Source organism: Polypterus senegalus, chromosome 14 (genome assembly GCF_016835505.1).
Source record: "Polypterus senegalus isolate Bchr_013 chromosome 14, ASM1683550v1, whole genome shotgun sequence".
NCBI lineage: Eukaryota > Metazoa > Chordata > Cladistia > Polypteriformes > Polypteridae > Polypterus > Polypterus senegalus.
Window position 1 is genome coordinate 101,747,388 of NC_053167.1, and position 14,490 is coordinate 101,761,877.

The 14,490-nt window shown below is 35.9% G+C and overlaps 1 protein-coding gene across 3 annotated transcripts in view; it reads left to right on the forward strand.

Annotated features, from left to right (window-relative positions):
- The window catches only part of LOC120514913 (dihydropyrimidine dehydrogenase [NADP(+)]-like), a 1,294,590-nt gene that overhangs the window by 1,066,666 nt on the left and 213,434 nt on the right, over positions 1 to 14,490 (forward strand). For all 3 annotated transcript variants that reach the window (XM_039735551.1, XM_039735552.1, XM_039735553.1), the window contains one exon: positions 4,990 to 5,132. In XM_039735551.1, the coding sequence (XP_039591485.1) occupies positions 4,990 to 5,132 (143 nt within the window). The remainder of the gene's footprint in view (positions 1 to 4,989; positions 5,133 to 14,490) is intronic.

Below are 14,490 nucleotides of genomic sequence, written 5' to 3' on the forward strand. Positions count from 1 at the left end.
TAACTGAATAACCTGTTCTTTTTAAGATGTTTCTTTTGTTCTTAGTAAATGTTAGTTATTTGCCTACTGATTCCTCTAGCTCTAAATATGCCATTCCTTCATCTGATCTTACTTCCCACCCTCTGTATAAATTGTTTCGTATACTATCCCCTAACTGGAGACCACTGTCAACTTTGTGCACAACGCTGTGTAAGGTAGTTCACCACTTAGTCCTGAGTCTGGCAAACGAATATTCTCTTTATCCTTTCAATGTCAAGGAATTTAGTTTTTAAAAATCTTCTTGGTGTCTAGAAACCCGAATTATCAACAGACCCAGTTCAAATATGTTGACCGTTTATATTCAACCCCACACAAGCACCTGGGGATTGAGTTTCAACCTTAACTGCCATCTGTTTCTTGAAGACATCAGGCAACTTTATGTAAAAGTTTTGGGAATGTCCATCATTTTGTGGCATTAGGTCTGCTGTACCTTGAATCCATTCTCTCTATTAATATTTCTCTCATTCCTCATAGGGTAAATTGTTTTCCATGGCCTTGTCGTTCTGCTGGCCAATCATCCCCTGTCTCTATCTGGCTATATCTCTTACCATTTCACCATCTATAATAGCTAATGGCTGCCATCACATTATCCAGGTGGATACTACAGATTAGTCCTGGCACTACTTAAAAGCACTCTATTAAACTAAAGATGTACAGTATTATTATTATTATTACCTCTAAACCTTCCTTTGTTCCATATTCACTCAAACAACAATAGCAACAAAAGTTTTCCTTGCTTCTCGGTGGAAATTATAATTCTCTCTCTCCCTCTTGAAATATTATCAGTGAGCATCTTGTTTTGTATATTGATAAATGGTTGGAAATACTATAGCTAGTCCATGCATGGGTGCCCCTGGGTCTTCGATGCAGACCTAATCCTTAACTTATTACTTCCTTGTCAATGTAGGAGTGGTGCCGCTCCTCACCTGTTGTTCCACACAAGTTTTTCTTTTGTTGTCATTTCTGCACAGCTGTTTTGGAGCTTTTGGAGGACTTGAGGGTTTGTGTGTCCCTTCCAGAAGCTACCTTCCCCACTACTCGTCCAATCATTTCTCCTTCTGTGCACATCCTCTCTCTGTACCACCACATGACTCTGTCACAGCTAACTCAATTCAATACAGTCAGTTATAATGGCAAGGCAGAAAAGCAAATTATCAATTCAAGAACGTCGAATTTTAGATCTTGATAGAATAAGAGAGGCAATAGCTGATAATGAACAAAAATATAATAAAAATCAAGAGAATCGTCCAATAAATGAAAAAGAGAAAAATATCCTAAATATTGTGTAAGCAATAATGTAAAAAAGCAGTGTTTATAGAATGTAAGTTAGAGGATAAAGTAATTCATAATATTGTATTTGATGTTAACGTAACTGAATTTTTTATTTACTTTTTATTACATTTTACTTTTTTACTTCCACTTTTACTTTTTTACCACATTTTATTATTTACTGGTATTTCGAATAGATGGTTGTAGTGAAATACTCAAGTAACTGATTTTATATCAATAATAATTGAGGACCAAACCATCTTCCTCCTGTGCCCTGCATACTTTTCTATATACAATCTCTTTAAATACAACCACTTTCTATAATGGAGGAGCTCAAAGACACTCTACGAGCGACTCAGATGGAAGATTGCAGACACCCAGCGCCTCCCTCTAGGGGTAGGCAAGTGAAGCGAGCAGGAGCAGAGACCCTTAGTTTTACTACATTTTAAAATTTGTTTTGATTAAGTGCTTTAAAAAAAGATCTGATAAAAAAGGTCCCATTTCATGTCCAGCTGTAGTAGTTTTGGTAACAAGGACCTCGCAGAATATAAAGAAGAAATAAATAAGAAATTAGGGCTAGCAGCAGCATGTAATAATTTCTAAACTTTTATTTAAAGGAAATGATTCAAATCAGATTACAATGTGAAAAGTAGCTCTAATGTGTGTGTACAGTAAGTATAATAAGTCACAAGTAGCAAGCCTTCTGCCTGGATACACATGATGAGAATAAAGGGGCATCCATTACACAATCAGGTAGATCATTCCACAGTTTATGAGATCTGTTCCTAAAGGATCAACTTCCAAGAGTAGCACAATCCTTTAAATTTTTTGTCTTGTGCATTCTCTTCTGATTCCTAAAGGGTGCCAAAGCCATTTAAATGTAAGTGTTTCCATGTTAGAAGGAGGAGGAAATAAAAGTAAACCTTTGTGACATCATTTTGAATTAACGGCTGACTTTAAATAGAATGATTTGAACACTCAGTGAATAAAGTATTTCAGCTGTCACGCTATCTTAGCAAAATGCAGGAGAAAGTTTCAGAAAGTATTCACTGTCTTTCTTATTCCCTTTGCTGGAAAGAGCAGTATTATATATATTTGTACGCCATATTCTTGAAAATATGCAAAAACAAGAATTACATCTTTACAGACAATGAGTTCAAAATTGAACTGACATAGACAGGTAAGATGGTGGATATATATGTTGGTGGCAGGAAGGGGTGGGAGCTGCTAGGACCAGAACCGGAAATGATGTCATCAGGATCTTGGTAGCTGAAACTGTCGTCATTAGGAGGACAATTCTGTTGAGGGTCTGCAGAGGGTAAAGAGGAGAGAGTATTACTGTACAGCGCCACCCATTGGCTCGGCTGAGAAACATTTATTTTTGAGCCCATAATCTGTTTTTTAATCACACATGCATGACAATATTTACTTACATTAAATTTCATCTGCCTTAGATCTGCCCAAGCCTGTACGCTGTACAAGTCCCTATTCAGCTGATTCTACATTATCATCCCTTCCACCAAGTTTGGTATCATCGACAGACTTAACCAGCTTATTAATTATATTCTTCTTCTATCATTATTCAAATACGTCTGCTATAAATTCATAAGAAAAATTAATTTATATATAAAATTCAGTAATTGACCAAACATTTACAAATGACCCATTTAAAAATAATAAAACATCTTTGCCCCACTATACAATTCTAAGAATTAATTTCAGTGCCATTTTCAGTAGCGATTGGGATCTTACAGGGTGGTGTGACATGTAAATACTTATATGAAGAGAGAGGCAAAAGATCATTCTTTGACTCCAACTATCTTTAAAAGTGACTGTAAGCTTTATAATAATGGACAAGATGTCTTTTATGATTGCAATAAAAACATAAACAGGGTGTTAAATGCACATCTAGGCTAATCATGCCAGACCAATTTTGTGCATTATTGAGATTTTATAATCAACAATATTTTAGTGAAAATCAAATGGATTATTTTAAGGTAAAATGAAAAAAGGAAGCCTCATGTGTATCTGATTTTTATGCCAGTTTTCCATTTTGATGTACCATTTTGAGATTATGCTTAAGGACAGGAAGGCAAAACGTCCAGTTGACAGCATTCCTGAAGGAAATAAACCTGTATAAAGTCCAGACTGGTCACCCTTCTCTTTCTATAATTTCATAAAAAAAGTCAATAATCACATAAAATAAAACATGATGAGGTGGTCTGTTGTTGTTGGTTTAGTTTAGTTTAGTTTATTATTAAATGACATTTAAAACATCCATTGTTGATCAAAGTGCTGCACATTAAAACAAATGAAGGTAAAAACAACTACATTTAAGTCAAGATAAAGGTAAATAAAAGACATACAACATAAAACACAAGAAAGATATTAAAGGAACTAATTCTAATTAAAAGCCCAAGAAAAAGGATGCATTTTCAGTCTTGATTTAAAAAAGGCCGCATTTGTTGCAGACCTAACACTGATTGTTCCTGATGTTTTGGGTAGCTATTGCAAAACCACACTCACCTTTAAGCTTTAGCTGAGGTCTCAACACTACTAAGATTGTCTGATCAGAGGACTTAAGTTGGCAAAATGGAATGTAAAGGTGTAAAAAATTAGAAAGACATGAAGGTGTTCATCCTTTTGAGCACACAGGGAAACGTCTGCCTGTCAGGTAGAACATGAACCAAGCAAGGGTATTCCAAAACCCTACACAAGATGGATAATAAGGATATAATGTCAAAAAGCACAAGGAGTGCAGAATACTGAGAATCGGCTATTAATATCAATAGTAAAATCATTAAAGACCTTTAAAGGAGCAGATTCACTACTTTGTTGAGTTTTAAAGAAAGCCTGGAATATGTCATTAATGCCACTTCTTTTTAAAATGGCCTGGAGTTACAGAAGAACAGCTTTCTTCAGAATCTTAGAGAGAAATGGCAAGTCAAAGACTTGAAAGAATTGTAGGATCCAGATTTGGCTTTTTAATCAAAAGCCATACCAAAGCATGTTTCAAATAACCTGGAACACACCCATTGTCATGTCAAAATACTGGGTCAGTTTACAGCTATTACAAATTACTAGGCCAATATTAGACAACATTCATAATACCAGGTCGTCCAACAATGTCAAATGTCTGTTTAAGAAGCTGTTTAAGGTTAGCAATGACTGTCGAGGCTTCTAGTGAAAAATGTGGGTTCAGAAAATGGACACATTAGGCAGGCTGCTCTTTTTCTATCTGGTGTTGCAAGCAGTAATGTGTTAACTCCATAATAAATAACACAATATATTATTAGTTAGTACTGAACAGAGTGGCATCTACTCCCCCTATTGTTATTGACCACCAAATTCTATGCAGTGTATCTCAGGAAAGGACAATGCAAACAGATACTTACTTAACTTTATTAAAAGTGTTAGTTTAGGATTGTGCTCTGTGTTTGTGTGTGTGCGTGTGGCTTTGTTTTACTGGCATTCTTCTACACCTCCTGTGATTGTTTTCTTTGCCAAAGAAGCAGATACAGAAGGTGCTTGCTTTTATTATTGTTATTTCATTTCAGTCTGGGATTTGTTACAACTCTCCTGGCACACATATTTGTATCCCAGAAGTATTGGCATGGGCATTTCATATGAAACAACAGAGTGCTGGTAATAATAACATCGCTTCAATTCTTATACCAACAGGAAATGCCATCAGACCTATCGCCTTAAGAGCGGTATCGGCCATCGCAAGAGCCTTGCCTGGGTTTCCCATTTTAGCTACAGGTGGAATTGATTCAGCAGAAACTGGCATGCAGTTCCTCCAAGCTGGGGCTTCTGTACTGCAGGTAAGTTAATATTCATGGTTGTTTTCCTTTTAGCTTAGGCAATTTGAATTTAAAGAACCTATTAGCTTTACTCCTTAACAAAAAAACTCTTATGTTTTTTTTCCATAAAGATTTTTGGTTTATAATTTATTTGTGTTCAGTTACTCATAATGTAGAACTATCATTAGGCATTTTCTACATTGTAACGACTTTACAGATTCTACAGTTAATTCCTACTCCTGATAGAAAACCTGAAGCAATATGTAGTGTGGCCTAGTGGGTCAGGCACTGGACATAAAACAACAAGGTCGCCACATCCATCCCAACCATGCTGTGCTACTTTGAACAAGTCGCTTAACCTGTCTGATTGCCATTTGTTACAAAATACACATGTGCAGAATCATTCTTTGTCTGTGTATTTGTAAAGCTCCACTAAACAGTGTTTATTTTTGGTATATTCATAATCAGAGTTGATTTCATGACAATCTATACACAACTTTTCTGAATTATAAAATGTAAATGTGACAAAAAAAACATTCAAACAATCAATCTAATGGGATTTAATTTCAAATCAGTTCACACCGCAGATCACGTAAGAGTGTGGTACAGATAGTCAATACAGCACAAAAACTAGCAAAAAAAACAAAAAAACAAAAAATATGGCGTTTGTTAAAGGTGGATAAAATTAGAAGGCTATGCAGTTAGGAAAAAAATGTTATGAATTGTTTTCTAGAATTTTATATGCATTTCACATGTGAAATGTTCCTCATTAACCTCCTGCCTTGATTCCTTATAGTTCATATAATTTACCATGTGCTATTTGTTTATTCAACTGTTTTTCTATAACTATCCCAAATGAAGATCAGTTCCCATCATATCAAGAATCACAGACTAGGAAATCAGTCCTAACTGGCTCAAAAATGTCAGAGTGACGCAAATTTAGTCGAAGTAATAGCATTTTATTGATTTTTCTTTTAATTTAGGAATCTACTCCTAACTTGAACCAGGATTCAAGCGAGCATCGTAAGTCTTCATACATGCCATTTTGTGGCTTAGTGTGTCGTAAAATGGTATGGTGGCATCATTCATTCTCAAATGTGAGCTCTTTCCATTCAGTAGATGTAAGACGTTTCATAAGTACTTCTCACGTCCTACTCTGGGGTAGGACAAATTCTTATCCTAGTCAGGCATTAGATAGATACTTTATTATTCCCAAAGGGAAATATTTGGTGCAATTCCTAGGAGTATTTCTGAGGCATTTAATTTGCTTGGGCACAGATCACATTTTAGAAGACATCCAGAAATTTCAAAGGGGTTTGCATTCTTTTTTCTAATGACAATCAGTGTCTATCAGTGGCACAAGAAGGGCAATGGTTTTGCTGCTGCCTCCCAGCTCCATAAAGATACGGCTCAAATATGTTATTGAGTTTACCCTTTCTCATGTCTGTATGGATTTAACTACTGAGTTTGTTGTTTCTCCTCCCCTAACTCAAAGATATTCATGTTTGATTCATTTAGTGACTCTGACAGGGGTCTACCATGAATAAACTGTGGATGTGAGTAAAAGTGATTGGACCGGCACCCTGATACTGCCAAGGTTAGATTCCCCATGTTTCCAAAACAGGTCTGAATAGCTAAATGTGTATGGACTTCCACACACTCCAAATAAATTAAACTGTGAAGTCCAAGGCCCCTGGATGTCCAGCCTCTCCCAGAACAGTAGCATATTATCCACCAGAAAAAACTGACAAAACGCTGTGTGCATCTGGTGGTGTTGTAGCAAGTGCAGCCATTATGAATGCCTTTGTATGATTTAAATTGTTGAAGAGAAATATATATGACAGGGATTGAGAGATCGAATGAGCACTTAGATTTCAATACATTGTGGACAATATGCGTTCCTCAAACTGAGAATAAAAACCTAACAGCCCAGAATTGTATGAAAATAATTTTTTTTTTTTTTAATATTTTAAGTAGTTATTCATATCCTATACCACAGTCTCTTCAATGAAAACCTATTGTGTTCAACTGGAAAAATCTCAGGTTGAAAAAATTCTCTTTATGAGGATCTGTTCAGAACTTTTTCAGAGGTTTGGAAGAACTCTTTAATGTTATTTTAGAGCAAACATGCTAAGCCTGTACTCAACCTCTTATTTCACTAGCTGTTTCATTGTTTATAGAGAACCATTTTAGACCGGACACTTTAGTCATATAGCTCTCTTTCTCTGGTCAGTGTTGAAATGTTGAATTTCAAGGACTGTCTTTGGAGCATATTGTGCTTGCTATTTTATTTTTTAATTGAGTTATGTAGTGTTATAATTTATTTCTAAGCAAAAGGATTTATTCAAAATAGTAAAAGGATAAGCACATCTAATGGAAATAAGAAAAACATTTACCTTGTTGTCATTAGGGCAATCTCATACATTGTAAGTTATCATTTCTGTTATGTGATGTGGTTGATACATCTTCCACATCAGCAGTATGAAACGCTATCCTCACCTCCACCTACAAGCCACAGGTGCCTCTGCAGCTCTGAGTCCCTGCTTTTATAATGTTACAGACTTCCCTACTACTAATATCCGTGGAAACGGATATACTCCTATTAAATTGCACTGCATCATCATTGCCATAATGCTGCTTATGTACCGCTGAAATAATAATTTCCAGGGAATTCCCTACAAGTACAAGAGGCGCCACACCCTATTTGTCGTCATTCCATTCTGCTGGAAGAAAAGAATATGTTGCTCCCACCAGACTTCCATGTATCTTCAGTGTCTTGTAAAGCTGTATCCCTTCTCTGTAGAGCCCTTGACACCCACTATCCTGCCTCTGTCTTGGCAACACATTAAGATATATATATATATATATATATATATATATATATATATATATATATATATATATATATATATATATATATATATATAAAGGTTCCAAAATAGTTTCCAACACCTCTGTCTTTAAGTCAACTGGAAATGTCTACAACTTTTACGTAGACAATTGAAAATGTTTTGTTTGCTAATGCAGCACTGCAGAGCAATCTATTTCAATGCACATGAGCTGTGACCCTTCAAAATGGTATTGTGTGGTGATGTGCCTCTTGAACAAAAAGCTGTTGATTAGGAGATTAGGTCGAAAATTGAGGAATGGAGCAAATAAAACTAGTTACTGTTTAAGAGTGTGTTGAAGTAACATGACAATAAATTACTAGCAAAATTGTGTTGCAGGCTTTCTGGGAAATCGTCATAGTTAGCTTATTATTCAAATAAACATTTTACTTGTTCTTGTTTTTTTTTTGTTCCAATCATGTTTTTGCTTGCAGAACAAGAAAGTAGTAAGACCCAAGTTTAGTTATGAGGCACAGTTGTTGTTGGAACTTTATTGCAAAGATTAAACATAAAAGTGGAAGATGTAGGCTTTTTGGAGAAAATGTTTGTACCCAATCACACAGAAAGAAAAAAGTAAACATGTTTAAATCCAAAAATTGGACTTGCAGCCACTGTTATTCTGTCAATCAGTCTACACAGTCATTAGACATTTTCAGAAGCAAACTCCCTAGGGATAGTGGGTTTATCTTCCTCCCTTCACTCAAATGAACTCACAGTCCTTATTCTGCTGATGTTCTACCTTCCTTGCTCTTTCCCTTTGAGCAATTAAAATTAGAAGCATCATGTGTAACACCAATGGATGATTTGTTTTTTTACGTTTTTAATTTCTTCTTCACTGTGCATGTCATGCCTTTGTCCTTCATTGAGTTTTCCTAAATAGCTGCGTGTAAATGCCCATGTTGTTGTAGCTGTAAAATTTTATTCATAAAATGCTGTATGATTGATAATAATTGTCTCTTTTCCCCACACAAAGGACCCCCTATTACCTCCACAAGCAATGCCATTGAACACTGGTATCCTGGTGTGAATCACTGTCTGTCTCCTCCACTTCACTATATGGGGTTAAGACAATAACATAAATCTGAAACAGTGAGAGTACTCCAGTTATGTCTGTTGGGTAGAAACGACTATAAACTCACTTAAAATGACATGACATTGTATTTCATACAACTTAGAATACAGAGTATACATCCAGAATCAATATGACATGAAGAAAGGAGAACATGCAAGATGGTACATTGAGAACAGAGAAAGGTCACAGGGTGAAGAGCACAGCGCAATGCCTTCTGGCAGGCTGACACCTTTGCCATTATATCAGGAACTTGCCACACTTTGTGCTGAACTGCATCATGCTTTATAAGCCTGGGCAGAACAAAGCCATTGGTGAGCACTTATTCCTTATGAAATTTCAATCAGTACAAGTCACGCAAACCTGATAAGTCTGGCATCAAATTGTGGATAGCTGCTGGAGTAAATTACAAATATATACAAAACACTATTCCCTTTTTGAAGAAACATCCCACTTGATTACCAGAGAAAGACAGTGACTGTGGAGATGTGACTCATTTGATTATTTCACAGGAATAGGAGAAATGTCACCACTGACAATATTTTCACATTACTTTCCATGGCAAAAAAGCTGCATGCCAAAAAGACAAACATCCCCTGTACAAATGTAAACAAAATGAAACAAAAGCCGTCACCCTGCTATGAAAGGCAACATAAGAGAGAGTCAGCCATCAATAAAGTGCAGATGCAGTGTGTCAAATATGAGGATGCACACACAGCGGAACCAAAGTGAATCAAGTGCCACCATTTTGTCTATGGGTGTTGCTCACAATAGACTTCAAAAATCTGTGCAGACTGCTGATACGGGAAGTTATATAATCAGCTTATCAAGTTGCTTAATTCTGTGAAATATTTAAGTATGGCAATATTTTTTAAACTATTTTTGAAGAAAAATTATATCTTATACTTTATTTGTTATTTTATGTGCCCAGCTGGAATACTAAAGCAGGTTTATGATGAGTAGCAGGTCGGCTTTTGGAAAGCATCCCATCAGATCCCGCTCACTCTTTGCAGAATGACACCATGGCAGGCCGAAACAGGCACAAACAATAAAACAAAAAATACATAAAGGGTGTAAGTTTTGCACGTAAGAGCTGCTCACAAAAGATGCCAAGAATCTGTGCTGACTGCTGATGAGGACTCTTTTGTAATAAGCCTACATACGTCTTGATGTTTATAAGTATTTACATATAGTTTTCACAGAGCTATGCAAATATGGCTTCAAATTTTAAACCATTTTCACAGTTTTTTCTATTTAATTTCTTATTTTATGTGCCCAGCTGATTGGAATGTGTCATTTTGCTTTTAACAAATATTGAACCGGAACGAGTTTTCTGCCAAGCAGCAATGTGACCCTGGAATTTTTCTTTTTATTACTAAAAATGTATACTAACATTTTAAGTGAAAATATATGCAGGCGTTAACTCCATCTGTTTTAGCCTATTTATGGTTTTTGGGAGTAGGGCAGTAGAGATTCTTCATTAGCAAGCCAAGTTAATGGGACATTAATGAAAAGAAAAAGATTCAGATGCTATTTATAGTACAACAACAACAACAACAACATTTATTTATATAGCACATTTTCATACAAACAGTAGCTCAAAGTGCTTTACATATTAAAGAATAGAAAAATGAAAGACATAATTATAAAAAATAAATCAACATTAACATCGAATAAGAGTAAGGTTCAATGGCCAGGGGGGACAGAAAAACAAAAAACTCCAGGCGGCTGGAGAAAAATAAAATCTGTAGGGATTCCAGACCATGATACCGCCCAGTCCCTCTGGGCATTCTACCTAACATAAATGAAACAGTCCTCTTTGGATTTAGGGTTCTCACGGAAGGGCTTGATGATGATGATGGTCACGTAGACTTCTTCCTTTTAATCCGTCCATCATTGTTGGAGCATCATGAAGCTTTGAGTAGGTGGAGGTGGCGAGGCCACCACCACAAAGAAACCGGAAAAAGAAACAGAAAAGAGAGTAGGGGTCAGTACCGATTTTAGAGCCACCATGAATAGTTGTTATGATGAATTGAACATACAGAGTATCAGGATTAAGTTAAATTACGATTAAAATGAAGTTATAAAAGGCCATGTTAAAGTAATGTGTTTTCAGCAGTGTTTTAAAGTGCTCTACTGTATCAGCCTGGTGAATTCCTATTGGCAGGCTATTCCAGATTTTAGGTGCATAGCAGCAGAAGGCCGCCTCACCACTTCTTTTAAGTTTTGTTCTTGGAATTCTAAGGAGACACTCATTTGAGGATCTGAGGTTACGATTTGGAATATAAGGTGTCAGACATTCCGATATATAAGATGGGGCGAGATTATTTAAGGCTTTATAAACCATAAGCAGAATTTTAAAGTCAATTCTGAATGACACAGGTAACCAGTGTAGTGACATCAAAACTGGAGTAATGTGTTCTGATTTTCTTTTCCTAGTTAGGATTCTAGCAGCTGCATTCTGCACTAGTTGCAAACGATTTATATCTTTTTGGGTAGTCCTGAGAGGAGTGCGTTACAGTAATCTAGTCGACTGAAAACAAACGCGTGAACTAATTTCTCAGCATCTTTCAGTGATAAAGAGGTCTAACTTTACTTATGTTTCTTAAGTGAAAAATGCTGTCCTAATGATCTGATTAATATGTGATTTAAAATTCAGATTACAGTCAACAATCACCCCTAAGCTTTTTACCTCCGTCTTGACTTTTAATCCTAATGTATCCAGTTTATTTCTAATAGCCTCATTGTATCCATTATTGCTGATCACTAAAATTTCAGTTTTCTCTTTATTTAACTTGAGAAAATTACTATTCATCCATTCTGAGATACTAGTCAGACATTGTGTTAGTGAATCAATAGAATCGGGTCATCAGGTGCTATTGATAAGTACAGCTGTGTGTCATCAGCATAGCTGTGGTAGCTCACGTTGTGCCCTGAGATAATCTGACCTAACGGAAGCATGTAGATTGAGAATAACAGCGGACCCAGGATAGAGCCTTGTGGAACACCATATTGGATATCATGTGTCTTGAGTTGTAATTCCCACAACTAACAAAATATTTTCTCCCTGTCAGGTAGGATTCAAACCAATTTAAGACACTGCCAGAGAGGCCCACCCATTGACTAAGGCGATTTCTAAGAATGTTGTGATCAATGGTGTCAAATGCAGCACTCAGATCTAAGAGGATGAGAACAGATAAATGGCCTCTGTCTGCATTTACCCGCAAGTCATTTACTACTTTAACGAGTGCAGTTTCTGTGCTGTGATTTGTTCTAAAACCTGACTGAAATTTATCAAGAATAGCATGTTTATTTAGGTGGTCATTTAACTGCATAATGACTGCCTTCTCTAGAACTTTACTTAAGAAGGGCAAGTTAGAGATGGGTCTAAAATTTTCAAGAGCCGAGGGTCAAGATTATGTTTCTTAAGTAGGGGTTTAACTACAGCCGTCTTAAGACAGTCTGGGAAGACCCCAGTATCTAGTGACGAATTTACTATGTCAAGAATAGTAGTAGCCTCATCAGCTATAGTACATTGAAATGCATAGGTTTTAGTGTTAAACCAGTATTAAAAGTTAGGCTTCTCGCTGTCTAATGTTCAACTGGCCATCATTAAGAAAGTGGATGAAGGAGTATGATTTCATTAAAAACCTATACATAAAAGCATTATTTTTCAGGAAGTGTACAGTGGTAAAATAAAATGATAAAGCTTCCTTATCTTCTTTCTGCTAAGGTAATTAAATGGGTATATACTATAGTATCAAACTATCTATTATTTTGTCTGTTTTTACAAACCTAGTGTAATATGTTTCATCTCTCCATAATGGAATTCTCTCCCGAAAAATTATATTTTTTATATGTTTCTTGTCCCGTGTAGTTTACAGTCATGGCCAAGAAATATTTTAAATCTCATGTTTTCATTCAAAATGGAGATAACAAATGTTCTGATATAACAGAGTCTCTGGACAACAGCTAACAATAAAAGAGTCATGTTATCAGTGTCACATAATCTATATGTCAGGTTATTCAGTTGTATGCTCACAACCACCCAAACACACATATTTTTATTAAAATATTGTAAAATAAACCATTCATGGAAAATGTTCTTGTGAATGACAATGGAATGTCCTCAGATTGCAACCAAGTATTTGAATTGAAGACCCACCTCTTCACCTCATTTACTGAACAGGAGTCCAGCTGAGTAACATCTTTTTCATTGGCTAACATTATGCTTCATGTGATATCAACAAAAAGTGTGCACTGAGAAACATACAAAAACTAAAGATTAGAAATGGAGGAAAAACGAGTGAACACATTAGTAGGAAGAGAATATGCCTCATACTTGTGCATATACAAGATGGTTCAACAAGCAGAAGGTCAATTCACCTATATTAATATAGTGATATAAATTAACATAAATATTTTTCAGTAAGGGTGGCGTGATAGCGCTGTCACATTACAACAAGAAGGCTGGGGTTCACCTCCAAGGTCCTCCCTGCATGGAGTTTGGATGTTCTCCTCATGTCTGTGTGGGTTTCTTACAGGTGCTCTGATTTCCTTCCACAGTTCAGAAACCTGCAAGTTATGTGGATTGACAGCTGTAAATTGGCTGTAGTGTAAGTGTGTGTATCTGTGTGTCCACCAAGTTTTCACTGTCACGCTGTTCAGAGATTATTCCTGATTTGTGCACAATGCAGCTGGGATAGGCTCAAGTATCCTCATGACCCTGCTCAGGATTAAGTGGGTTTAAACAATGGATGGATGATGGGAGGCAGGACTACAATGCAAATGCTTTTTTTGCATCTGAGCTTATTCTATTTTCAGTCAAAATAATGTCTTTAATAATAATGATATTTCCGTAAAAATAATTTACATGTGTTTGAGATGTTGTGAGCATATGACTGGACAATTTGACTTGTGGATTAATTTTTGACACAAGTGAAACAAGATTTTCTCATGGGTGTTTTTGAAATTGTTGTTCACTATTGATGCCTATTATATCAGAAACTTTGTTATCTCTGTTCTGCATTAAAACATGAGATTAATTGGTTTTCTTGGTCGTTACCACAAACTACACTGGTGTAATTAACATAAAAAATAGCATTTTTGAGTTGAGTATTCCTTTAAACTGTCTGTATATATCAAGACTATTTGTGATGGAGCTTCTGATGGGGACCATATTCCCTTATGAGCTTTTAAAGCAGAGTAATCTTCCTACACCGGTATAAAAAAATAGATGAATAAACTTCCCAAATTGACTTGAAAATTAATTAAATGGTAAGCTGATTTATGTTTTCTATTAAATAAAGAGGAATTTCTGCATTTTTTGCATTCTTGTTTACAGTGGCACTAGTGAATGGCCAGTCAGTTATGCAAATAAGAGTTTCATTATACTGTGTACACATGGCCATACAATAACTAC